This window comes from Passer domesticus, chromosome 5 (assembly GCF_036417665.1).
Source record: "Passer domesticus isolate bPasDom1 chromosome 5, bPasDom1.hap1, whole genome shotgun sequence".
NCBI classification, from domain to species: Eukaryota; Metazoa; Chordata; class Aves; order Passeriformes; family Passeridae; genus Passer; species Passer domesticus.
Window position 1 is genome coordinate 71,851,790 of NC_087478.1, and position 23,979 is coordinate 71,875,768.

At 43.9% G+C, this 23,979-nt stretch overlaps 1 protein-coding gene and 1 long non-coding RNA gene across 5 annotated transcripts in view; one reads left to right on the top strand and one right to left on the bottom strand.

The window, feature by feature from the left end:
* Positions 1 to 1,079: 1,079 nt before the first annotated feature.
* LOC135300938 (uncharacterized) lies at positions 1,080 to 11,756 on the bottom strand. 2 transcript variants are annotated; one of them, XR_010362682.1, is made up of 3 exons: positions 11,001 to 11,756; positions 5,787 to 8,731; positions 1,080 to 1,332 (listed from the first exon to the last, which is right to left on the bottom strand). It is a non-coding gene; the product is annotated as an uncharacterized LOC135300938 (long non-coding RNA). The 2 variants fall into 2 exon arrangements; XR_010362681.1 differs by lacking the exon at positions 1,080 to 1,332 and having other exon boundaries at positions 5,560 to 8,731.
* TMTC1 (transmembrane O-mannosyltransferase targeting cadherins 1) overlaps positions 10,080 to 23,979 on the top strand; it is a 138,352-nt gene continuing 124,452 nt past the window's right edge. Inside the window, exons 1-2 of one of the 3 annotated variants that reach the window (XM_064420973.1) lie at positions 10,080 to 10,195; positions 22,614 to 22,791. In XM_064420973.1, the coding sequence (XP_064277043.1) occupies positions 10,095 to 10,195; positions 22,614 to 22,791 (279 nt within the window). In that variant the 5' untranslated portion in view covers positions 10,080 to 10,094. Of the gene's footprint in view, positions 10,196 to 10,538; positions 11,007 to 22,613; positions 22,792 to 23,979 lie in introns of those variants that run through there. The other 2 variants (XM_064420974.1, XM_064420972.1) reach the window with 2 other exon arrangements.

The following is a 23,979-nucleotide window of genomic DNA, read 5'->3' on the forward strand; positions in this document are numbered from 1 at the left end:
AGCTGTAACTCCACACCTCCTACCCCCAGCAAGACAGATTTTGCAGTTGTAACTTGGAAACTAATTACACAGATAGCAAAAAGTAAATCAAATGCTGCCAGCTTGGAAATTATAATTAAGTTTTCCTTGCAATAACAAACACACTCAATATGTGATTTATTATGACTATTGCTATATTAATGATAGTAATAGTCTATGTCATGCACCTATGCAGAGTACATGTTTTCATTTAAATTGCCAGATTACAGTCCCAGATGCAGGATGAATTCTAACTAGCTCTCTGCAGTCAGTCTGCTGATAACCTTAAGCCTTACAACACACAAGCTATTGCCAAACACTACCCTATTAGCAAGCAATAAAACAGGATGAAGACTGGGTCTACTTTTTTTCATTAGCTGTGTTTGACCTGTCCCCCACACTTGCCTTTACCCTATCAATCTCTTATTAAAAACCAAAGCAAAATCCCCTATGCTGTCACTGTAAGGGCATATGCAGTCCAGCTTTGCAGACTCTGACACAAGCACAGGCTGCTGCAAGATGCTGGAGAGAAGAAACAGTCCTATTCTATTCCTATAGGGATTTTGCTCAGGGGTTGATTTGCAGTTATCTTGTCCTGAGGTCAGCAGCAGGAGGGCACAGGATTTTAGTGGGAATGGCTCAGGATTTTCCCTCCCAAGCAAGTCCTGTCTCACTCCCACCTCAAAATCCTGGGACACAGACTGGAAAAGTCTGTATGAAAACTACAGAAAGACTGGGGAATGCCTTGTTCCAGCCCCTGCCATGCCCTGTGGTTGTGCTTAGCCAGGGCAGAGAAGCAGCGGGCGCTCCTGGGACCTGCAACCACAGCCCTGCTGAGGGGATCGTGTCTGTGCTGCTGCTGGCACAGCTGGGAGTCCAGGCTGGCACAGCTGCCAGGGTGGTGCCCGAAGTTGGAGGCTTGCTGTTGCAGTTGCTTAGTGACACTTTCAGCTAGATGGACCAATTCATTATAAATAATAATGTTCCAGATCCGATTAGATTACTTGCAGGCAGCCTGACAGGGCAAAAATAGTTATTGCTGCCTTCGCCTGGATGTTGAGGAGGATATTCTGCAGGAATGAGTCAGATCTGACTGAGTTTCTGTAGAAAGCCAAGGAATCAGTTTTGAGTTCTGAGGAAGCTTCTCTTCCAGGACAACTTGACTGTGTTAGCAACAGTGAACTGAATTGTGTCGTGATCATCTTGTCACTTGATTTCCAAAACCAGCATGTGGCAATGACCGCTGAAAGATGAAATCTACTGTTTATTTCTTTCTTCTTTTCAATCCATGGTCCTCTGAAAATGTATAGATAACTGAAAAAAAAAAAAAAAAAAAAAAAAAAAAAAAAAAAAAAGATTTTCAGAGTAGGGCAGCCCCAAAGAAGGTTAGTGTGGAGGTAAGAGGCTGCCTTTTGATTCCTCTGAAATGCTCTCTCAGGAGCTGGGCTGTGTGAGCCTTGGCCGTGCCATTCCAAACCCACACTCTGGCTCCCATACATGCAGAGCAAGTCCCTGGCATGGCACTTATCAGGCATCTTCCTAAATTACCTTGAGGTATCTGGAGGATTCTCTCCTACTTTTGTGAACCAGAGGGCTCATAATGATAGAAAATGTAACAAAATCCAGCAGCAACTCGCTGAACTGGAGCTAACAAAATGAAAGGGTGTGGTGAAGTCAGAGCTAGCAGCCTCTTACAAAACCACGGGTTCTCAGAAAATTCTGTTTTATTGTTTCCATCCCTGGGAGCTCACATTACACCCCAGCTAAACCTAGCAGGGTCCTGTCATTCATCAGGCAGTTTTATGGCATGACAGGAGTCTGGAAAATTAGAAGCCAGTTAAACAAATTAAAAAATTTAATGGAATCCTCTGTCTGCATCTTGAAAAAGAAAAAAGGAAATGCCTTGGGATATCTTTTTCTCGTAGGGCGGATCATATTGGCCTCCAAAAGACAACAACATCAAGGTGGCCACTGGAGAGAGAGAGAAAATCTTGCAAAATTTTATGAAGGAAATGAAAATGTGATTCCTGTCAAGTCACCCCTCATAAGTCCGTCTTTTCTCATCAACATCTCGTACCATGTGATATTCAGAAAAAGTGAAAACACTAGCTGTGGCTGTGAACTACTTTTCCCCTCTAATTTTATTTTGCTTCAACTGTCCAGAGAGCAAATCTTTTGGGAGGTATCCAAGACCTCAACATCTAAGGAACCCTTTCTAGAATCTAAATATAATAGTTCTGCCAATTTGGCTGACACATGTGGTTACTTCAGTGACAAAGAACTCTGGGACCTTCTAATCCCTTTCTCAAAAAAAAAAAAATCCCCCAGTATAGCTTTCTTTATCTCCCCAAAATATTTTGATATGTGGTCTTTGGGAAAATGGCTAATTTAAAATTATTCTTATAAACTCTTAGTGAATGGATGGTGATCCATAGGCTATTCCTTTCATCAAGATGTCACCCACTGTCATGTCTGACTAATAAGAGTTTATAGATCAGCCATGAGCATAAGTAGTCTCAGTGACACAAATTCAAACTCAGCAGCTCATCTTACTGCAGCTTAGCATGGATTAATTTCCCATGGCAGACACCAGCCTCATGCCAAAAAAAGACTAACCCTCACCTTTATGATTTTTCTCTTCTTCACAATTGTCAATCTATGTAAGTACAGCGATAACAAGAAATAGGCCCAAATTACAAAGTGTTGATCTCTGCAGCACTTCTTTGAAGTTGCGCTGTGCCTGAGTTTTCCTTTAGGCTCCTCTCCGGTCCTTTCCCTTATAAAAGTATTAATTTTCTTGTGTTTTTACCCTTTTTACCAATAGGTCTGGTTAAGCAGCAGTGATACAAATGAAATTGGCTCTCAGGTAATTAATTTCTTTCTGTCTTTTCCCAAGCAAGGACGAAGAGTACAGAGGAGTAGTGTGGTTTGGCAGAATTGTTTGTTTGCTATTATCTTTTTTGTTTATGCTGGAGAGTGTTGGCCTTTCTGCCCTGAGAAGGTGACATTGACAAGAGTCACAAAAATCCTTAGGTCTTGCACAGAAATCACTCATTATTCCTGAAGCAGCTTCCAGAGAAGCTCTGTCTTGGTGTACATGACCTCTAATCTACAAAAGAAAAGGTTGCCTTGTGCCTGAGGAGCAGAGCTGTGGCATGAACTTGGCAGTAGTTAAGATATGCTGGGCCATGGAGCATCTCTGGAAGCTTCTGGACAGCACACAGGAAAAACGAAAGAAAGGACCTGGGGATGTCAGGCGAGCCTGAGATGGACCCCTGAACTTGATGTGGTGACCCAAGGATGGAAGGAAGGGGCAGATATAATATGGTAGGAGTGGTCTTCCAGAGGTGACAGAAAATCCTGCAGAGAGGTGTTGCCAGGCAGGTTCAGTAACACTGAGTTTGCTAGATTTGCTCCCAAAATGTGACTTGTTTTCCTTCCAGGCTCCAAATGCTGTCTGGAAAGCTTCCAGACTCTTATTGAGGGATCCTAGGAGTGTTTCAGCTGAGCTGCAGATGGCTTTGGGCTGAACCCACGGCAAATTTTGTAAACTCTAAACTAGGCAAAGCTCATCACCTGGTTTTTTAAAATGTTGCACAATAGAAATGCAAAGGTTAGAAGTTCTACTGACTAAGAAGAAAACTGGAGTGGAATCAGGCAGAAGAAATTACCTGAAACATTGCAGGGAGTGTGAGTGGCCATAAGAAAGCAAGTGACACTCATTTCCTTGGAGAGACTGAAAGGAGGGAGTTCTTCAGTCCCCATTAGCAGGAGGAGCTGGAAACCCCGAGCTCATAAGTGTGTCTTAGGGAAGACTGGAGAAAGTCACACATATGTCTCACTAGAGCATTTCAGGAGAGCCAGGAGCTTGCATTCACTTGGATAAAAGGTGTGTAAGTATTGTTAGAGCATATGGCCCATAATTATTTTCATTGCCGTATTTCTAGCCCCAGAACTGTGCAGTAACTATGTAACAAATCTCAGTGTGAGCTAGTGGAAGAGGGAAAGGTGATTTTAGCCAAAACAAAACAGGATTTGGACATGCTCTCACACCCTCCTATATTCTTCATCCTGTTTCATCCATGAGTTATGATTTTTTTTCTCTCCTTGTCTGGGTGTTTGATGGCTCTAAGCCTGCTCTTTTCTGCCTCTCATCACTTCTTTAGGGCTTTGGTCTATAGTCTGTCCTCTGTTTCACTCTGTTTGCAGTTTAGGGAGGTCCTGATAAGCTATACATAGACGTGCTGGCATCTTGATGCCTCAGGTGTCATCTGCACCTTTCATTCTCACAGCACTTCTACTGGTCCTTCTGGTGCTTCCAATTCTAAATAATCACTTCCATTCAGAATGGGCTTAATATTTTTTATTAAAAATTCCTTGAGTGTTACAATATATTTTGCCTGTCTGCAGCAGACTTACAAGAGTGCAGATGAGTGCTGAACAGCAGGGATCACTGGGGAGTGATTCTTTTATCTTACTACCAATTTGAGGGTCACTTAGATGCACGGTCTGTGGAAACAATGGAGAAGGAGAAGGGAACAAAGAAAAGCTATTCCAATCATTCCCAGCTGCCTCCTTCTCAATCCTGCTTCCTCCTGATGTTGCCCCCTCAATCAGGCTTTCAAATTGTTACCTCTGACAAACTGTACAGGGTTTTACTGCTTTGATTTTTAACTGATTTATTGGTTGGCTGATCATTTCTCAAATGCCTTGGGAAAACAGCAGGGACAGAACAAGTCAAAAGCTAACTGCTGGGATAGCTCCCCAGCCAGCACAGCTGGCTTAGGTGGTTGTGACTGTGCTTGAGGAACTTACCTTTGCTTTAACACAGCCAGAGCTGTTCCCTACACCTCAGTGGAAGAGAACCAGCAAGCAGAAGCAGAGCCCAGAATGAATGCTTGATGCATTGTTTTATCTGGAGTGTTTGTTCAGCATAAACACTAGAAAGTTAAGCTTATTGGAAGTTAATTTATTGCAAAATAAAACTGTATCTGATTGCAAAAATTAAGTCACCTGGAAAAAGATAATGTCATATTCCTTTCACAGTAGCTTTTATAAAAACTTTCACCCTCCTCAAATTACAGTGACTCCATGTGGCTTATTCTGCAATATAGATTTTAATATTTGTGCTAAAATTTATTCCAGCTGTTGCTAATAATAGAGATATGAATAATAATATTACAGAGAGTCTTGACTGGACTTGGTGCAGATTTATTAATTTATAATTTTTCCATCCTAAACCCAAATATTAAAAAATGTATGAAAAGAAAGAAAGGTAATTGCAACCACTGGCTTCTACTTCACCATGATGAAACTGAGCTTGCCTGGTAATCAGAGAATAAACGTAGAGATTTCCTGATTTTATCCAACAGTCTGATTTTATCAGACCTTTTGCAGTGAATGCAATTCAATCGAATGTAAGGATGCCAGAAGATCTTTTGTATAAATCAGTTACTTTTAGGAGAGAAGTGCTGCTGCATTCTGGCTCAGAGATACACAGAAAACAAAATGAACTGAATCCGAATGGGAAACAGACTCAGGGGCGTTAACCTCTGTTTTTATTTTGACATACGAACTTTCAAGAGACAATTGCACTGGGGAACCTACAGCCAACTCTGAAGATTGATTATAGGGTCAAATTAACTGTTTCAGTACAGTCCAAAATGCCTCCTTTATCTCACCAAAATCAGATTTATCTTCCAAATCCAATGTGTCCCTACAGGAGCAATATGAATCCCAACCACTAAATATAGATCAGAGTTTCTTACCCTGCACTTGACCTCAGCAGCTCAGCATCCAGCAGTACAGCCACATGACAATACACACGTGTCCTTGCACAGGCTCGTGGGCAGCATACGGTGTCTGAGTGACTAATGTCCATTTCTTGGGAAAGCTGTCCTTTTAAAACAACTTCTTCCTAGCAGGACTTTCTTTAAACAGCCTCACACACATTCTGCTTGTACTTGGAAACGATGCTCCAGGAAGAGTGAAAATGTCATCCAGCGCTATGCAATGTAAGTGAAAAAAATGTTGGGTCATATAAGAATTCCTCATCTGCTTATCCAGAGGGTGGCCTATCTTGGGTTTTCCCTTTTTAATTTCAGTGGTTCTGAGTCATTAACTGATTTCCATGAAGTGCATAAAAATTCTTATAATACTGTCTTATAGTTAATCAGCAATAAATAGATGACTGTTGCAAATGATAACTCTTATGACTCAACCCTATTGCCTGTACTTTTCCCTTGCTTGGCTGCAATAAAAAAGATCTGTCAGGCAAGGGCAAGGCTGAGGACTTTCTTTGGCTTTGGGAAACTTCTTCAATGCTTCCCTCAGAGGAGAAGTGCAGATCCATTCTCAGTAAGGAAAGAAAAATGCTTTTGCTCCTCCACTCCCTGTTTCATGGATTTCTGAACACCCAAATCATGCACACAGAAATGGAAAATACTTATCTCTTCAGCTGATGGGTGAACCTGCTGGAGTGGGGAATCTCATCTGCCTATGCCATAGTCTGCCTCCTCTCAGTAGATGAAGAATCCAATTATTCTCATTACTGGGGCTTGTCCCACCTTTGTATTGTCCCTGACCTTTGAACTGATATTACATAACCCAAGTCACTCTACCATTTGCTGGTAGAGTGTCAAATCACGGATGTTCCCTCTACTGCAGGCGCTCCAAGACTCTGAACAATCCTGCCCATAGACTAAGGCTTAACTCGGGTGTCTTCAAAGGCAGAAAATGCATTTGTTGTATGAGCTGAAAAAGAGATTCTCTTTAATCCAGTAACAACTATGGCAAGCTTTTTCTGAGCTTGAAATCTCTCATTTTGCACAAGCATATGAAACAGGTGACAAATGGATGTGAATATGGGTCACAGAGGATTCTCTGCTACTTGCCATCTGTGTCAGGGGTGGGAAATGAGCATCCATGAGGATCCACCAAGCAGTGCTTACCATGTGATCTCTTCTTGTTGATATCCCTTGGTAAATACTGAGGGGGTGGAATTTTCAAGGCTGATATTAAGCACAGTCTGTGACTGCCATGGTGAGAAGGCTTACTAGGGGGTTGTGAGCTGAACTTGAAATACTATATCCCCTTTGAAAAGGATGGGTCATCCTGAGGATATTGGATTTCTTTGTCTCCTAAGGATCACAGGACCAAAGTAGTAAGCTTTCCTCTCCTGCTTGTTCTGGCTTCTGGCCACAGCTGAAAGTGAAAGCAAAAACATAGGAACTTTCACTGGGCTTTAGGAAGAATTCATCAAAGAGAAACTTTCTGTTGCCTGAATAGACTTAGAAGCAATTTGGTAACAAAGAAAAAAGGGTTGTAATTAGGATTTTCCCAGTAAATCTCAGTATGTCTTTCACCGTTGCAGTGCTCCCAGTAACTCCAAAATGCAAATCCTACTTGACTAAACCGAATTATGCCTGCACTGAACTCCTTGGAGGGGCTCAGGCCCACATGGTTTACTCTCTGTCTTTACAAAGCTCTTTGAGCACAGGCAGCACACTGGATTTAAGATTGCAAACCTGGTTTGTTTTTAACCATTCAAACATAATCTGTATCCACTGAAGATTCTACGCGTGACAGATACAGAGTTTCATCCTGGGGCAACTGAAATGAATTGCAGTAACTGACTACAAGCAGAAATCAATTGGACCAGTTACCAAATGACTTCATTTAAATGTAAAATTATTTGCTCAGACAGCAAGAAACTATTTACATGTGCTACTTTTGAAATTTACCTCTAGCTATGACCATATGGTAATTTAACTTTTAAATTGTATTTACTGCATTCTTATACTTTAATCAGTCAATGCAAAGCTTAACTCTTCAAAACTCCGTGTTTAAGCTTGAAACTCAAAACATTTGCAGTTTCTCCGTGCCTTTGAGCAGTTGCAATTGTCAGATAATAGCAGATCAATCAGTGCTCAGCCCTTTGAAGTGTATCTGCTCAAATGTGTCTCCTGCCTTGCATTGGCTGCAGTATGTTTTACTTCAAGTGGTGGCAAAACTTTCCTGCTTTGGAAGTAATGAGCTCTGCTCAATTAGCAGAGCAAGGATTTTTTGAGCATCACACATAATTAGTTTCAAGGTCTCTAGTTTTAACAGCCATTTGTTAATCTTTTTTTATATATCTGGCATAAAACTTGTGATTCAAACACAAGGAAGCAGGAAAATAGCTGGTGTACTTCAACTACACACAATTCCAGAAGCCAGCTCGGCTTTTCTGAGAAGCAATTCGGCTTCACATTTCAGAACAAATGGCATGGATACTTTAGGTAGAGAAAGAACCAAGGCTTGCAGAAGAAGGAAATGTGTCTTATTAGGTAACATATGTTTGGAAGTGACAAAGCAACTTCGGAGCAAATCATCCCATCTCTGTACTCTCTTCTTTCTCTTTCATTTCCCTCTGTGTCTATGACTGCATATATCTGTACAGATCTGACATCCAGAACACAGCAGTGTTCAGTATTTCTTCTGTTCTCTGAATTCTTTTTGGTATTACTTTCTTTGTAGGTGGACAGGACTTCTAGCAACAGACAACATCTTGAATTCAATCTGTGATGGTGACTGCTGCATGAAGAGGTAGTGTTTCCCTTTGTGGAGAAAGTAGAAGATGATATGTTAGTATTTCAGTGGGTCTTGGTGTGAAGAACAGGAGGTCTTCCTCACTGGCTGGCTGGAGCATTGCTTTGTCTCTTTCAGATGTTTGCTGAGGGAAGAAAGGAAAGAACTGGTCTGTCTTGGAGAAGTGAGAATAGATTTTCTTGTCATATAAGGACATGGCAAATCAGCATTGACTACATATTATGCTTAACACTTCAATAAGCACATAAGAAACAGTTTAAAAACACATAGGGTTTTTCTCCAATTGCAAAGTCTAGGTCTGTGTAGGTGACCTCCTAAAGAGTGTGAGGGAAGGAGTCCTGAGTGGTTTGGGACTGCCATCTCTCTCTTTTTTTGGTGTTAATTAAGCATGGTGGGTTATGGAAGAGAGCAGGATGTTGTAACTCTGTATGAGAAGTGATGTTATTTATTCCATAGAGTGTGCCTGTTGTTTCCAGAGCTGCTGGGTCCTCTGGTACTTGGGAGTGCCTCTAGATACCAGGCTGTTTCTCTTCCTGTGCCCATGCATTGACTTTAGAGTCTTGCTTTGCATGCCTAGGCTTTGAAACTTTGGTGAAAATGAAGACCAATACACTATCACGAGTGGTCTCCCGCTGCAGATGAAAACTCAATGCAGCCAACTGCCTAAATGTCATCAGCTGCTTAAAGAGAAAGTTTGAATTAATGGCTCTGATTGTGGCGGAGTTTCCTTCTGTCCCGGATATAAACACACTGTCCTAGGCAGAGTTAACTGTTATTTTTAGCTATAACAAAAGTGCATCTGAAAAGCCTGTCCTGTTGCACTTGGAAAATACCAGATCACTCGAATTGCCAAATATGCTGGGGGAAAAAGCATTCCTGGAGCGGGCTTGCCCTGGACAGCCTGCATGAACTTTCCAAGGCTTCCGCTCCCCTCTTTTTCCCACACACGAGCAGGCACGCTCACACGCACACGCAGGGAGCAGCTTGGAGCAGCTCAGCTGTTGCTGAGCCCTGCTCAGTGTATCTTTTTTCAAGAACAAATTCAAAGTGTGTCCAGTTTGTCATTCACCTACTTGAATCAAAGCCTCTTTGCCGAGCAGTGTTACTGCTTTGCTTGGTTATAAACAGAAGGATTTCTTTAAAGGGTAAAACCCCATTAATAGAGTCCTTGTTTTTCTGTTTTTTGAAAAATCTGTGACTACATAGTTTTCATAAATGGGTGAATAGATGATCTGACCATGGCCTTTCCTGAAGTTATTGAGGCTTATCACTAACACAAGAAAGGTCATCCGTGGGAGGGTATGGACACATTGCAGCTCTCAAATGATTTTGGAATAAAGACAGGAAATGGACAAGAGTAGAAAAAACAAGTTCTGTGGCACGAAAATGCCTTTTTCTCCAGCAGGACACAGTGGGGGACTGTTTGGCACAGCCGACGCCGCAGCGTGAAGAATGTGCCCCAGCACTGATGCCGTGGAGCAGCGTGGATGCGGTGCAGCAGCACCGATACCGGAACAGCATGCACGCTGTGGATGCTGTGGAGCAGCGTGGGCGCCGTGGAGCCGGCTGGGATGCTGCCGCTGGCCAGGTGAGCACCGTCCACAGGGAGCTGCGGAAGGGGCTGCCCGCGGGGCTCGGAGGAGGAGGCGCTGGCCCCAGGCGGCGGGACAGCCCTGCACCCTTCTCCTGAGAGAGCAGGGACAGAGGCGACCCGGCCGCGGGCGGGGGACTGCTGCCGTGCCGGGCGCGTCCCCTCCGCGCTGTGCGGCCGAGCCCCCCGCGGGCAGAGCCCCCCGCGGGCAGAGCCCCCCGCGCCGACGGGCTCCGGAGGTGGCGGCGGTGTGACAGCGCGGCAAGGAGCATGCGTGCGGGAGGGGGCGCGGGGGGGGGAGGAGGAGGAGGAGGAAGAGGAGGAGAAGGGATGGCGCGGGGAGGCGGCCGCTGTTTATTTGCAGCCGGGCGGGCTGCGCCTCGGCAGAGCGCGAGTGGCCGGCGGCGCTCCCGCTGCCCGCCCCGCACCATGCGGGCGCCGCTGCCTCCCCGAGCCGCGGCGGCGGCGGAGCCGGGGCAGCCGGCGCGGCGCCCCGCGCCATGGTGACGGGCTCGGCGCGGGGCTCCCGCAGCCGGGACCGAGCCGCGCCGGCCCCCTGCCCGTCGGCGGGCGGGCGGCGCGGCGGGGCGGCGGCGGCGGCGGTGCTGGCGGGGCTCTGCGCCCTCTGCTACGGCAACTCCCTGCGGGGCGAGTTCGTGCACGACGACGTCTGGGCCATCGTGAACAACCCCGACGTGCGGGCGGCCGCCCCCGTGTCCGCCGCCTTCGCCAACGACTTCTGGGGCAAGCGCATGGCCGAGAACACCAGCCACAAGTCCTACCGGCCCCTCTGCGTCCTCACCTTCAAGTGAGTGTCGGCGCGGCGGGCGGGGGGCTCCCCCTCCGCGCGGAGCCTCTCCCGGCTCCGTGTCCCGGCGGCCGGCCCCGGGTGGGGGTCGGGGAGAGCCCCCGGTCCCGCGCCCTCGGCTTCGTGATTCAGCATTTCTGCCCGGAGCTCTGCGGGACGGGGGGCGGGCGGGGGCTCAGCCGCCGGCGCAAGTTTGCCGGAGAAGGGAAGCGATGAGGCGACGCTCCCGAGGAGTCCGCCGCTCTCCCGGCAAGTGCCTCTTTCCCGGCCGTTTGGGAGCAGGTGGCGCCTCCTCCCCGGGCTGCGGGAGGGATAAAAGGGAAAACGGAGCGTTTCAGAAACCGCTTTTGGCTGGGGAAGGTGCTCACATGAATTCCTCGTGAGTTCCTCCTGTGCTTTATCTCGAGTACCTTTTTCTCCGCAATCGAGTGATCATGCCAGAAACTTCCCGCGTTGCGTTTTGAAACAGACCCGTAGTTATCTCTCGCTTTGTTCTTAGCGCTAAGTGGAGGGGTCAGCCCCGCGGGTACCGCGCCGTTCCGTGCATCCCTCCTGGCAGCTGCCAGCCTCCCTTGTCAGTCACGGAGTTGCTGCCTCCCTGCTTCAGATGTTCCTTTCCCGTGTACCGGGCAAAGTTGTTGAGGAGGAGTTTCGGTTTTACAGGAATAAAGGGAAGTTGAGCAGCAGTAAAGTGACAGCTATTTTCGCTAATCCTAGAAAGAAAACCTTCGCTGGCCTCTCTCCCCCAGGAGAAGAATTTGTGGCAAATCAGCTCAGTTACAATCCATACAGTTAGTAATTCTTTCCGTTAGCTTGTTCTCTATTTAATTTATTCTGATGGAACATTAACGATGATGAATATTTAGCACATTTTAGCATTTCGAAATGATACATGTGTTTGCAGAGGGCTGTGCTGAAGAGCTGGTGGTGTGGCTGAGTGATGTCTAGTGATCGGTAGATGCTCATTACAAACTACGGCAGGTGTTGGGAATGAAGGGTATGGGCATTGGCAAGTCTGCCAGGGGGATGTGTTACCGGTTCCTGGTTCACTCTTCTGATTGAGTAACTCATTAGCACACCGGATATATAAATAGAATTTCATGAATATGTGGAAATTGAGCGCTTCTGTGAAGCGGGAGCAGTTTTGGGAAATGGAACATCTCTTTGGCACTCCCACAGAGCACTTGCTGCTCTTTGGTTATAAAGGTGGACTTGGAGCCAAGAGCCATCAGTATTGGCTGTCTGGGCACAGGCTGGCATGCTGCTCATAAAGGAAAGCTGAATAGCACAGACCCTTGTAAACTGGATTTTTAAAAACAGGTTTTGTACTTTCTTCTTGAAGGGCGTCTCAGCACATTTCTGTAAAGAGCGAGGTGGGAGTAGGTAGTTGCAGGCAGAGCTGGCTTTGTGCACACAGAGTGCCTTCTCTCTCCATCGTGTGTCCAACCAAACTCTTGTAGTTTGGGGATCCATGTAATTAACCCATTCCTCCAGCAGTACACCTGGGGGTAATTGGAGGGAAGAATGAATGTGTATGTATCACCACTGACCTCACTGCACGCAATATTAGCGCTGGAGTGCTGGACTTGGCCTCCTAGATCAGGTTGCAGAATTGAGATTGTGATGCTAATGAGCAAAAGGAACTTAAACTTTAATAACAAAATGGAAACTAAATGTTCTAGTTCCCATTTGTATGTATTTGGACTGGTTTTGCCTCTGCTGTTTAAAGGGTGTGTATCAAAAAAGGATGAAGTGCTGTCTCCGCCTAGTCCTTTCTGGAAGGGAAGTGACACTAATTTTGTGAACAAGATCTAATCCTCTATGCTTATAATAACCGTACAGCCAAGACATTGGGTCAAAGGCAGAGTCATTTGTTCACCACTTGGCATTGCATTTGGAATAGGGAAGGAATCGTTTATCTTCCCTGGCTGCAGAGGGAGATTACATCCACTGCGTCCCAATTATCTTATCAGCCTTCCAGTTTCCACATTCTTCCCATTTCATTTCTACCAGTAGGGTGTCAGAGCAAGATGTTGAGAATGGGGTGGAGTGAATCCTCAGTGAAACCCAGCGCTTCCAAAGAAGCCTCGGGCAGCTTTTGCCAAGCAGCGCTGAACCTGTGGCTGAGCCGTGCTCTGCCTGCCTGAGGCATCCGCCCCTGCCTTGCCCAGCAGGAGGTTGCTGCTTGCTCTGTCTTCTGCAGGAGAAAAGGATTTACCCTGATTCTTGTAAAAAGCTCAGCAGAAACTGATAGGTAACAGAATGGAAATGAATGTTGCTAATACTTTTGTTAGAATTTACTCCACCCACTTAAGATACTCGAGAAAATTGTGTGATGCGTGCAGGAAGGAAGGAAGAGAGGACCAAAGTATTCTGGTATCTTTATTGTTGTAGATGTGCTTGTTTTATTTAATTTATCTTCTTGTGCTAATTTGGTCAAATCCAAGGCATTTCAATAGCAGCATGAATCTTTATATCAGCCTAGTGGCTCTGCTTCTCTTGCATGAAACTTTCATCTGTAAAGGCTTGTTTTGCATCTTGCTGTATTAAGATTAAAGAATCTGGGAGATCTCCAAACTGCCTGTACAGAACAGATGTGAAGGGTGGGCTGAAATTTATATATACAGATTCATCAATCTACTGAAACTTTGTCTTGGTCTCTTTTCTGCCTTTTGTGGCTGTGAAGGTAAGAGTCAGGACTCAAAATGCCCTGTGGACTTCTCATTAGGCTGAACATATCCTACATATAAGCTACATATTCCCGAAATGATCTCAATTAAACAAATTTATCACCCATCTGTCAGAAAAATCTGAAGCAGACATTGCTGAAATTGTGTAACAGTAGTTCAGTGTCCCTGATGAATTGGAAATTATAAGTGACAGTCCTCATTCCCGTAGACTAATGCTCTGGAGCCAAACAGTGAAAAGAGCTCAAGTATTTGACATTATTCACACTGGATCTGACAGTATGAATGATCAGAGGAAAAAAAGAGTGGCCCACTGGAACCATTAAGCAAAACTTAAAATATTCACAGAATTGCTGCACTGTTTTATGTGGGTTATCATCAGAAGGGGATAAAAAGCATCCATATGGACTGTTGAGTTAAATAATATTTGTTTTGCGTCTTTGAACTTCTACCTTTTCTCTTGACTTCTGTAAAATAAAGGAATGCTGAATGAGTTGGTTCAGAAGCATTCCTATTATACATGGTTAACTGTTGGGTGACAGCTCCTCATCTGCACAGGAGCTGAGATGGTAGGCAGTGGTTTTGCTTAGTCCTTCAGAAAAACTTACTTCATGCTCTCTTCTCCAGCTGCTATCACTTTGACTTACTTACCTGCAGGTGTTTTCTTCTCTAAGAAGTGATTCAATATACTTCTTTCTAAAGAAGGTAAATTTTGGACCCAGAATATACTATTTTCTGGTGTCTTCCTATAAAATATTAAGATGAAAGGTAGAAAAAAAGGTGAAAAAGAGAACCACCAGTTCTGTAATTCAATCAGGATTTTATATTTAAACTGGGTCTTTCTGTCTTGCACCTTGCCTCCACTAACAGAAGTTCACTGAATCATTTATTCCCTCAGTAGCACTTCAGTTACTCCTTGTTTCCAGTGGTTTTGCAGAAATGTTTCTCAGCTGCTGAAGCAGAAGGTGCAATCCTCAATGCTGTCTCTCTTCCTTGTTCTCCTGCTGTCTGCCAAATCCCCATTTAGATGGATGCTTCAACCCAGAAACATAGGTGATGAAGATTTGGTGTAGTCAGCAGCACAGTGAAGGTGCACAGTGATAGGAAATGGTGGGAATGAAGCCTTCAAATCCCCTGTGTGCCAGGATGTAAAGACATTTAATCAGGTACGAGCCTCCTGGTTTGCAGGTGGCTGAGAAGTGAAGGCCCTGTGTGCTCAGCCTTGCTGGTGCTGCCAAGGCAGATGCTGGTGAGGGATGTCTCAAGGAACGGCTCCCCGGGGACAGAAGAAAAATGTGGTGACATGTCTAGGACACATGGCTGTGACAAAGACTTGGGAGGTGGCATGGCAGGGAAGCACAGCAGATACCTGGTCTTCCTCAAAGGAGGTGGGAGTGACTGTTCACTGGGAATGTGCTTGGCTCTGTGGGGAGGGTGTCAAGAGTGTCCACCCCAGCTGCTGCTGGTGGCCTAGGAGGAGAGGAGCTGGAGGGGGAATTTGAAAAGGCAAGAAAAGACACAGTTTGTGCAGAGAGCCATCCTACTAGTACTCTATCTGGAAAAAAAAAAAGGAGGAAAAAGAGGCAAAAGATAAATTAGGTGTGCTCAGGTGCTGACTGCTTAACCTTCCAGGTCTGCCCACCAAGGCTGTAGCCAGTGATGGCTTGGGTATGTACCTGCCTGGGGAGCAAATAGGGCCTTTCAGCTGTGGCTCATTTTCTGGGTTGGCATTGAGAGCCTCATGTGAGGCTCCAGTGGCTTTGGATCAAAGCCTTAAGTGAATGTGAGCCTGGGTTAGAGGTAAATACACAGCCGAAGAAAGAACTGATTCTATAACTCACTGTCAGCCTTCTGATCTATCTGGTTGTTTACAACTGATCCTTGTGTTTTTTCAGCTGTATCAGTGGCATAAGTTTCAAGGACAGGGAGCTTAAGAGAACCAAAACAACCTGGGGAAGGAAAAAAGACCTTACATTTTCTTTGTTATTGATTTAATGCTATATTACAGCTTGACGGTGCAGGTTAATATAGTGGAGCTATAATGTGTCAGGTTAAATACACAGTTCTCAAGTATTTTCTTCACTCTGAACATCACAATGTTTAAGATTGTGTCAGTATTTCTCTTGTACAGCTTAGTCTACTATTTCTACTCGTGCTGTGGCAGTCACTCTCCACACTGCTACTGTGATCCCTGCCATGAAATTGATGTAGTACTACTGGTGTAGCCACACTGGATGAAGTAGACTTGGTGAAGAAAAGCAGATGCTTTTGTAAGACTGATTGTGTTATAGCTGGAATATACTGACACATCTCTAAGAACATAAGCATTTCTTTTGACCCGCAGCAGAATGCCTTGCTGTGAGTTTTGGTCTTCCAAATCTTGGTGCCTCAAAGCTTAGGATTTTCCCCCCAGTTTCAGGTGCACAAAAAGTCTCCTTCGCAAATGTAATTTTTGTAGCAGCTGTCTGATATTTGGGCTGTGTTTCTCTGGGATTGCTTGCACTCCCTGGAAGGAGGACAGGAATCCTGTGGAGGTTGAGGGGAGGCTCTCTGTCCAGGGGTGGTGGGTGCAGACTGGCTGGGGTCCATGCTGTCATGCTGCTTGCAGCCAAGCCCAGAGGTGTGAGGATTTGTCCAGTAGGAGAGGTGTGTACAAAGCATGTAGGAGTCTGCCTTCACATTTTGTCAGCCCTGAATAAAATTTGCCTGTCTCTTGAATTTAAGGCCTTTTATGAGAGAAAGAGTTCTCTAATTCTCCTGAATGACTTGGCTGAGGTGGATGCAGTCGTGCTTATCTTTGCTGCTTGCTTCAGTGGTGTCCTGTCTCTGTTTAACACCTACCAATTCCTGCAAATTTTCTCTCATTGGGCATTCTGTTCCTCTTGCACCGGTGTCACCATTAATTTTCTTTGGCCATTTTTCACTTAAAAAGCCTCAGCTTTCGACCAGCCTTCTTGCCCACAGGAGCATCCTTGTCAATACTCTTTAGAGTCCATGAAAATAAAGTACTCTGCCTGCTGCTGGTTAGCTAAAGGCATTTCTCTGCATTTCCTCACTCTCTTTCTGACTGCTTTCCTGAGCTTTCTCTTTATTGTCTCACAGTCTTAAAGAAAGAAAGGGAAAAGAAAAAAGGGTATTCTCTTTTCACTCACTATACATTTTTTTCCCTTTACTTCTTTGTAAGTTAGAATGGCATTTCCTTCATGGTCTTCAGCTTATTTCAAACCTACTTCATATTTGGTGAAGAACTATTACATCCAGTTTGAAATACTGTCTTTCGGACTAATAACTTTATATTAGATTTTGGTTTCTATTGCTTTCTCTTCTTGATGAGTGACTGTCCTAGCTTGGTTTTTGATCACATCTCATCCCTTTTTCTCTCTGCACTTTGATGGATGGCTGCTGAAGAGCTGCATGAGATGTTCATTTTCTCAGTTCTTGCTGAGGTGCTACTTAAGAATATTTTTTAAGACAAACTGCATTTTGTTCACTATCTAGATAAAATGACACCTGGTTTGTAATTTTGTTGCTTGCCATCATCTGCATTTTTTTCTTCTCTAGTTTACCAAGGCCCCTTGTGGAGGCAAACCTAAAGCCGTGTGAATGGTGCTCTTGTTATTTGCAACACAGGAATGATCATCAAACCACAACTGCTGTGGTTTGACCAGAAAATTCTGCCCTGGCACATTTGCCACCTTCAAGGTGCTGCTTCTTCCCAGTCTAATTGTGATTTCTTTTTTCTTTCCCTACCCCTGCTGGAAAGCAGTAACCTGCTCTGACTGCCTGCACTTAACTAGTGCTCTTGTAAGTGATGACTTCTGTGTTCTGAGGCAATGGCTAGAGCTTGAGAATTGATACAGCCTCTGTCTTGTCACCCATTGCCATTATAGCAAATCAAGGACCAAGCCATTTCAGCCTTATTGTCCATTTAATTCTCAGGCATTATACTGTACTGTGGAAAGATTATCAGCACAAATCAGCACCAAGTGCTCTTGCACTTGGTGGTGGAAACTGGCCATTGCAGGAACACCAGTGCAAAGGGGCTTATTTTCTGTTTACTGCTACAAGTTTTTCATTAATCTTTGAGCTGTTTCCACATACAGCCTTAACCATTATTGCCACTGATACAGCTGCACCTCTTTTGGAGTGCAAATGCTCATTTTCCTGGCACGGAGTACATGCATCTGTGGAGTTTATAAGGAAATTCCACCATGCACTGAAAGTGGGTATTACTTTGCATAAAGTTTGCCATATTTAACACACAATTTGAACAGGAAAAGATCATCACAGGAAACTTAATCCATCCTTATGTATTAAATTAATTTATATAAATCTGCATGTGAGCCTTCCTTATAAAAACCATGGGGTTTTATGAGGTATGGGATGCTGTGAGACTTTCCGTTAAGTGTTACTTGCTATAACAAATTACCATTATTATCCTGTGCATTTCTATTTCATAACATGTTGTGTTTCATTGTTAGTCTTTTGAAAATAATAAAACAGATTAAACTAAACATGAGCTGCCCAGGGATAATAACAAAGTCTATAAAAAGGAAAACTCTCCAATTATGGTATACAATATTCTTAAATCATAAGAGGTCTTAAAAAAGTTGAATGAATCTTCATGTGTACAAATGGATGAAAAGCACTATATTAGAGCTGGGGTGGGGGTGCTGGTGATTATATACCGTAACTGGGTATATATGGAATTTGTCTGTGAGCCTGTGCTCTTGCAGCATAGACCCCTCTGATTCTGAGTCTGTGAGGATGAAGCCACAGAATCCCACTCGATTTCCAGGCCCTCTCTGGGGGGAATTGCTTGCCTGGAATTGAGGTGTCCCTGATAACTTCTCTGGAGGACATCTGATGGTTCTGATGGAGGTCACAAGAATGATTTGCTTTCTTCTGGAGAGCTGTTGTACAGCCTCCATTCTGTGACCCTTCAACAGAAGGCTGCTGCCTGTGGAAGTCTCTCTGAGTGTGAAGCTGTGTAATTCCTTTTCCAAGAGTGGATGGTGGAGGAATGGTAGAAAAACTGCTGCACGTGGCAAAGCAAGCTACTATTCCACTGTTCCTGGAAAACATCCATCAGCCTTAACAAAATCAAGGGATTTCTTATTTTGGTGTACCTCCTGCATGGGCCTGTGTTTTGGGCAGTGCTCTGCCTTGGGTGAGATCTGCTGAGCCACACATGCTGCAACGCATGGACACAAAACCAGTGCCGAGTCTTGGCTTGAATACGTGTTTCAGTGCAGCCTGTCTGCCCTGATGGGACATGTGATCGATGCTGAGATTTCTGTACTCAGTTTTTTGTTTTGGTGGTGGCAGGGATGATGCTGGTCGGCTCTATTAGAAGATACCTGTCAATGTCACCTGGTATTGAGAGACTGCACTTTGGTGTATGTGCACTTCTCCTTTCTCTGGGTCTTCTGAGGGCATTTGCCTTTGAACTGCCATTTGCCATTTTGCAGGAGGTTTAGCAGAATCTTTGCTTTCAGGGACTCTTCCAGCAGAGATGTTAAAGCAGTAAAAACTCTTCTCCAAGTGTTTCGTGGGTGGCTCCTCTGAGGAACCTCCATGTCTGAGATGGTTGTATCTCCTCTTTTAAGGGTCTCTATTCCTAGCAGTGTTATCACTTGCTGTGTTCAGCCCCAAATCTTTAGGGTGCTGTTTGCAAACATGTCTCTGTTTTGAGGAGCAGCCTGTTCATGCAGCCCAGAGCATCTCCTCTCCCTGCTGTGTGCTCTACCAAGGCCACAAGATGTGTCTTACAAGTTGTGCTGTAGCTCAGGCAGAAGTTATGATCTTCATACAGAAATGGCTACACGATATGATTTTCCCCATTTGTGGGGCAGTGTAAGTATGGAAATACATGGACAGCACCACCCTCACCTCCCTCCAGTGTAGTACAGCTTTTGCCTGCCAGAATTTCTGTTTATGAACATTATGTTGGAGAAAGACCACTTCTTCCTTAATTTTGAGATTCATATCTCTGTTTTACTTCCTTTGTTTGCTGAACCGTCTACTGTGTATAATTGCTGCATGCTGCTGCCAGTAAACAAGACTGACTCTCTCTGTTAGGGTATTAAAGATTAAGAGGAGAGAAGTAATTTTTTATTTACCTATCCCCTTCTTGGCTCCCTTGCCCAGAAGTTGCTCCACAGTTCCCTGGCAGTGAAGCAAATTTGGCATTCCATAGTAGGCTGCCTTTTTCCCCCCATGGCTGTGTGAGCTGGGCAGCTTTACAGAGTTCTTGTGACTTGGATTAGAGCTGTTTGAAGACCCAGATTTGCTCACCCGTTTGACATATAATAAATTTAACCACTGCTAACGTTTCAACATCATTCTGCTGGGATTGTTTCAGGACGAAAGAATGTTTCCTTCATTGCCATGTGGCCTAATTTCTTACGACAAAGAGCTTCAGCAGCAAAAAGCGCTGGTGTGAATACAGCACCTGCACACACTCGCCTTTAGTGTTTATGGGCCACCAAAGATGGTATTTAAAACACACTGATTTTGCTGTTTAGTGGAAGAGTCACATGAATAGCATGGTATTATGTTTGTATTTTGTGCTGCTGTTTTTTATTTATTTAAAGAACACACGGGGGAACAGCCAAGCTGCAAGGCTGATGCTTCTACAGAGCTGTTTTCAATAATTTACCTCAGGTAACTCACAGCTTACAAGCCTCATTGACTGGATGTTCACCCTAAGAAGGGGTGTGAAGGACTCACCCCACCTTTGGGATAGGGGACCTGATGGGGGTAGGAAGATCCCTTACTTATAGAGTTTTGCCTCTCCTGCCAGCAGAGTTGTTTTGCACGTTGGGAAGTTATTAGATGTGATCCATGGAGACTGATGATCGATTTTTCAAGACTATTGCCAGATGTCATGAGTTTAGTGATTGGTTCTCACAACTTGGCCAACAAAATGAGAATTTCTCCTCTTTTGGTGCATGAATTCCTATCACCTGATATCCCGAGCACTTGTTCTCACCTGCCTGCATCTGCTTTCTCCAGAAATCAGGTTCCCAGATTACACTTTGGCATTAGAGGGGGGGCAGTGGACTCTGCTTCAGCTGATGCTTCAGCTGATATACAGCCAGAAATGATTAATTTGTATAAAGAATGTCTCTTGCAGAGGGTCCCTGTCATTGTGCACATCTGCAGGTGTCTTGGAGTGTGGAACTGTGCTCCTTTAGGGACAGGGTGGTGCCGTGCTGCCCCTTGTTCCTCTCAGCCCTGTGCTGAAAACAAGATTCTGGCCTGGGGGTTCCCGCTGCTGCAGTGTATTTGCAGCTGAAGCTCTGGCTGGGTGTGTGTTACTGCTATTTGTTGTGGTTTGTCATTCAGTGCTGGTAGAAATAAGGGAAAGTGATGGATGTTGCTGCCCTGAAGTGGCTTGCAGGAGAAATGGGATAAAAAAAGAAAAACCTCCAAACTCTTTGTGTATTCTTGAATCACACAGACTGATGTCTTGTCAAAATGTAACTGCATCAACCCATACTTCAGAGGGAAAGGTCAAGTCATGCCAAAATCTCACTTTTTCACAAACTCTCTGGGTTTCAACTGTTGCCTCCACAAAGACTCCAGTAGGAGCACAGCAGGAATGCACAAGTAAGACTCTTGGTCTGGTAAAATTGGACTGGCCTGGAAAATTGAACCCAGGACAGTTAGCACTTCCTTGCTTATGAATAAGAAATGTAGAGAGTTAGTTATAAAATAAAAAAAAAAAGAAAAAAAAAAGTTGTCTGGCTCTCACAGGCCTCTTCACACCTCCTCCATCTCATAAAAACACCTAAGGTGGTTTTTTATAGTAGCAACAGCTCAGGGGCCTTGCTGTTGCATCGTTCTTGTCATGGGAGACCTGGAGTCTCTTAGTAACAACAGGAAGGATTATTGACCCTAGCATATTTACAACTGCATGTAAAATATTTAGATTGAGTCTTCTTTTCACTGGTTAACTTGTCATTTGTTTAAAAAAATATCCTTCAACATTAGTTAGACATTTTTCCAGATTCCGTGTTCATATATGGAGTCTTCCCTATATAGACACCATGTATATGTGTGTATATTTGTGTAGATAAATATATACATATATTTGTCCAAATGTACAGATGTTGTTAATACTTAAGAGAAATATCTTCAACTGTATGTAAGGCAAGGCTTGTCAGCAGCTGTTAAGCAAGCTGGCTGTAAAAAACAGTAACCAGAAGAATGTATTAGTACATGCTGTCAAACAAATGTCATGACAGCTTGTTACATTTTATTTTTTTTATGATCGACACAAATAATGAACCCTAATTATCTCACTGAGTCTAGGGTGACGTTAGCTAACTGATCTTTGCCATCAATGTCCTTACAAAAATGATGTGAACTGTTAGACAAGCTTCTTTATGCCAGTAAAGCATTTGAATAAAGGCTTAACCTTCAGTGTGTGACACTGTTTTGAAAGTTAAATGGGAATAAATGGCCCTGTTATGCTAAGCAAATGCTCCAGCACCTTACCAAGTCCTTGTCTTGGCTGTTCCTGGGCAAAATAATCTATTATAGAGCAGAAAATAACTACCCATATTGTAAAGCTGCCACGTGGCCAACAGAACCACAGAAGGTGCCAACAGGGAAATGGGACAAGTGCCATGGTGGGCCAGGGTGGTTTGCTGCACTTAAAACTCTGCTGGGAGGGCACAGGACTCTCCCATCTCTGTCAAAAGTTTGCCAAACACAGCCACGTAATATGAAAATTGGGGAAATGGTTTCTCTTTAATCATGTAAACCAAAGTTTAGAGTGATTTGCAGTAATTAGTTTAATAGCACTAACTAAATGGGGCAAAAGGCATAATTTAGAGTATTTGAAAGATGCCTTGCTAGTAGAAGATCTCTCAAATCTAGCAGTGGTTTTTTTTTTTTTGTTTCCTTACAGGTTAAACATATTGCTGGCTGGCATGAACCCCTTCTATTTCCATGCAGTGAATGTAATTTTACACTGTCTGGTGACTCTTGTGCTGATGTACACTTGTGACAAAGCTGTGTTCAAGGACTGTCGCCTTGCTTTTGTCACGGCGCTCTTCTTTGCTGTGCATCCCATTCACACCGAGGCTGTAAGTATGTGCCACCAAACCTAAAAATAAATTAATTCTTCAAAATTTCATTTATTTTTTTAAGGAAACCCTTGAGTCATACAGAATGTTGTACTTGTGATTTTTTTGCTGTGGGAGAGCAAAGGTGAGAATGTACTCTATTTAAAATAACCTGTAGGGGTCATTAAGAAAAAAGTGTATTCGTACTTGCAGTCTTTGTGCTCTGGAACTGAATTCTAAATGGTGGTCCTAATCAGCCATGCTGGGAATAAATGGACAATCAGGAGTTTTCTGAAACCAAAGACCTCAGTGAGGCTGTGCTCTCCTGCTGGGATATTGTTGCATGCCTTCAGCCATCTCCTATAGCCATCAGTTTTAGGGAGGAAAAGTGAAGGCAGAATTACTGTGTATTCTGGAGGAGCTCTCTCAGACAGAGATGATGTGACCCACAGATTAATTTATATTTATTTCAATTGAAAGCTAGGAGAATCCTATTCAGAACAAAAGTTGTTCATGAACACCAGCATAAGTTTACAGAACAACAGCTTATATTGGAAAGCTTTCTGTTTGTTATAAGCAAACATTTAAAGACATAAGCATTCCAAAACTGCAGTCTGTTAGCACTAGGAGATACTTCTGTAGCTAAAAGGATTGTTGCTGTCTTGGAGAAGGAGAGGTAATATCCAGCTCTCCTGTAAAAAAAGAAATGCTCTCATTAGCTGAGATACCACTGACATCACACTGCTCTCATTCCAAGCCTTTGTAAATGGGGAAGGGAAACAGCTCCTGTGGCTGAGAACTTTTGAGGAGAGATTACCTTAATAACAAAAAGCCACAAGCTTTGGAGTTACTCCCTGTGCTGTGTTGTGTGAACTAATCAGCTAGGCTCCTTTTGATAATGCAGCTTTATATTTTAAGGGAGGTTTTAGATGAGGCGGTCTTGGAATTTATTTTTGTCTGGGTCAGAACTTTAAAAGGTTAAAATAAATGCCAGAGCTCTGAATATAACTTAATTATGTAATCTCAAAAGGGGCGAGATTTCAAAGGGCCTTTTATTTGCTTTATGGGTGAATTTTAGATCCTTATGAAATAGGATGTTGAAATAACTGTAAAAAAGAGTGTTTATCCATTCTTCTTCAGTATTCTCTCTTTTATAAAAAGATTTTGTTCATTAATCTGTAGGAAAAAACTCTTACAAACTCATATTGT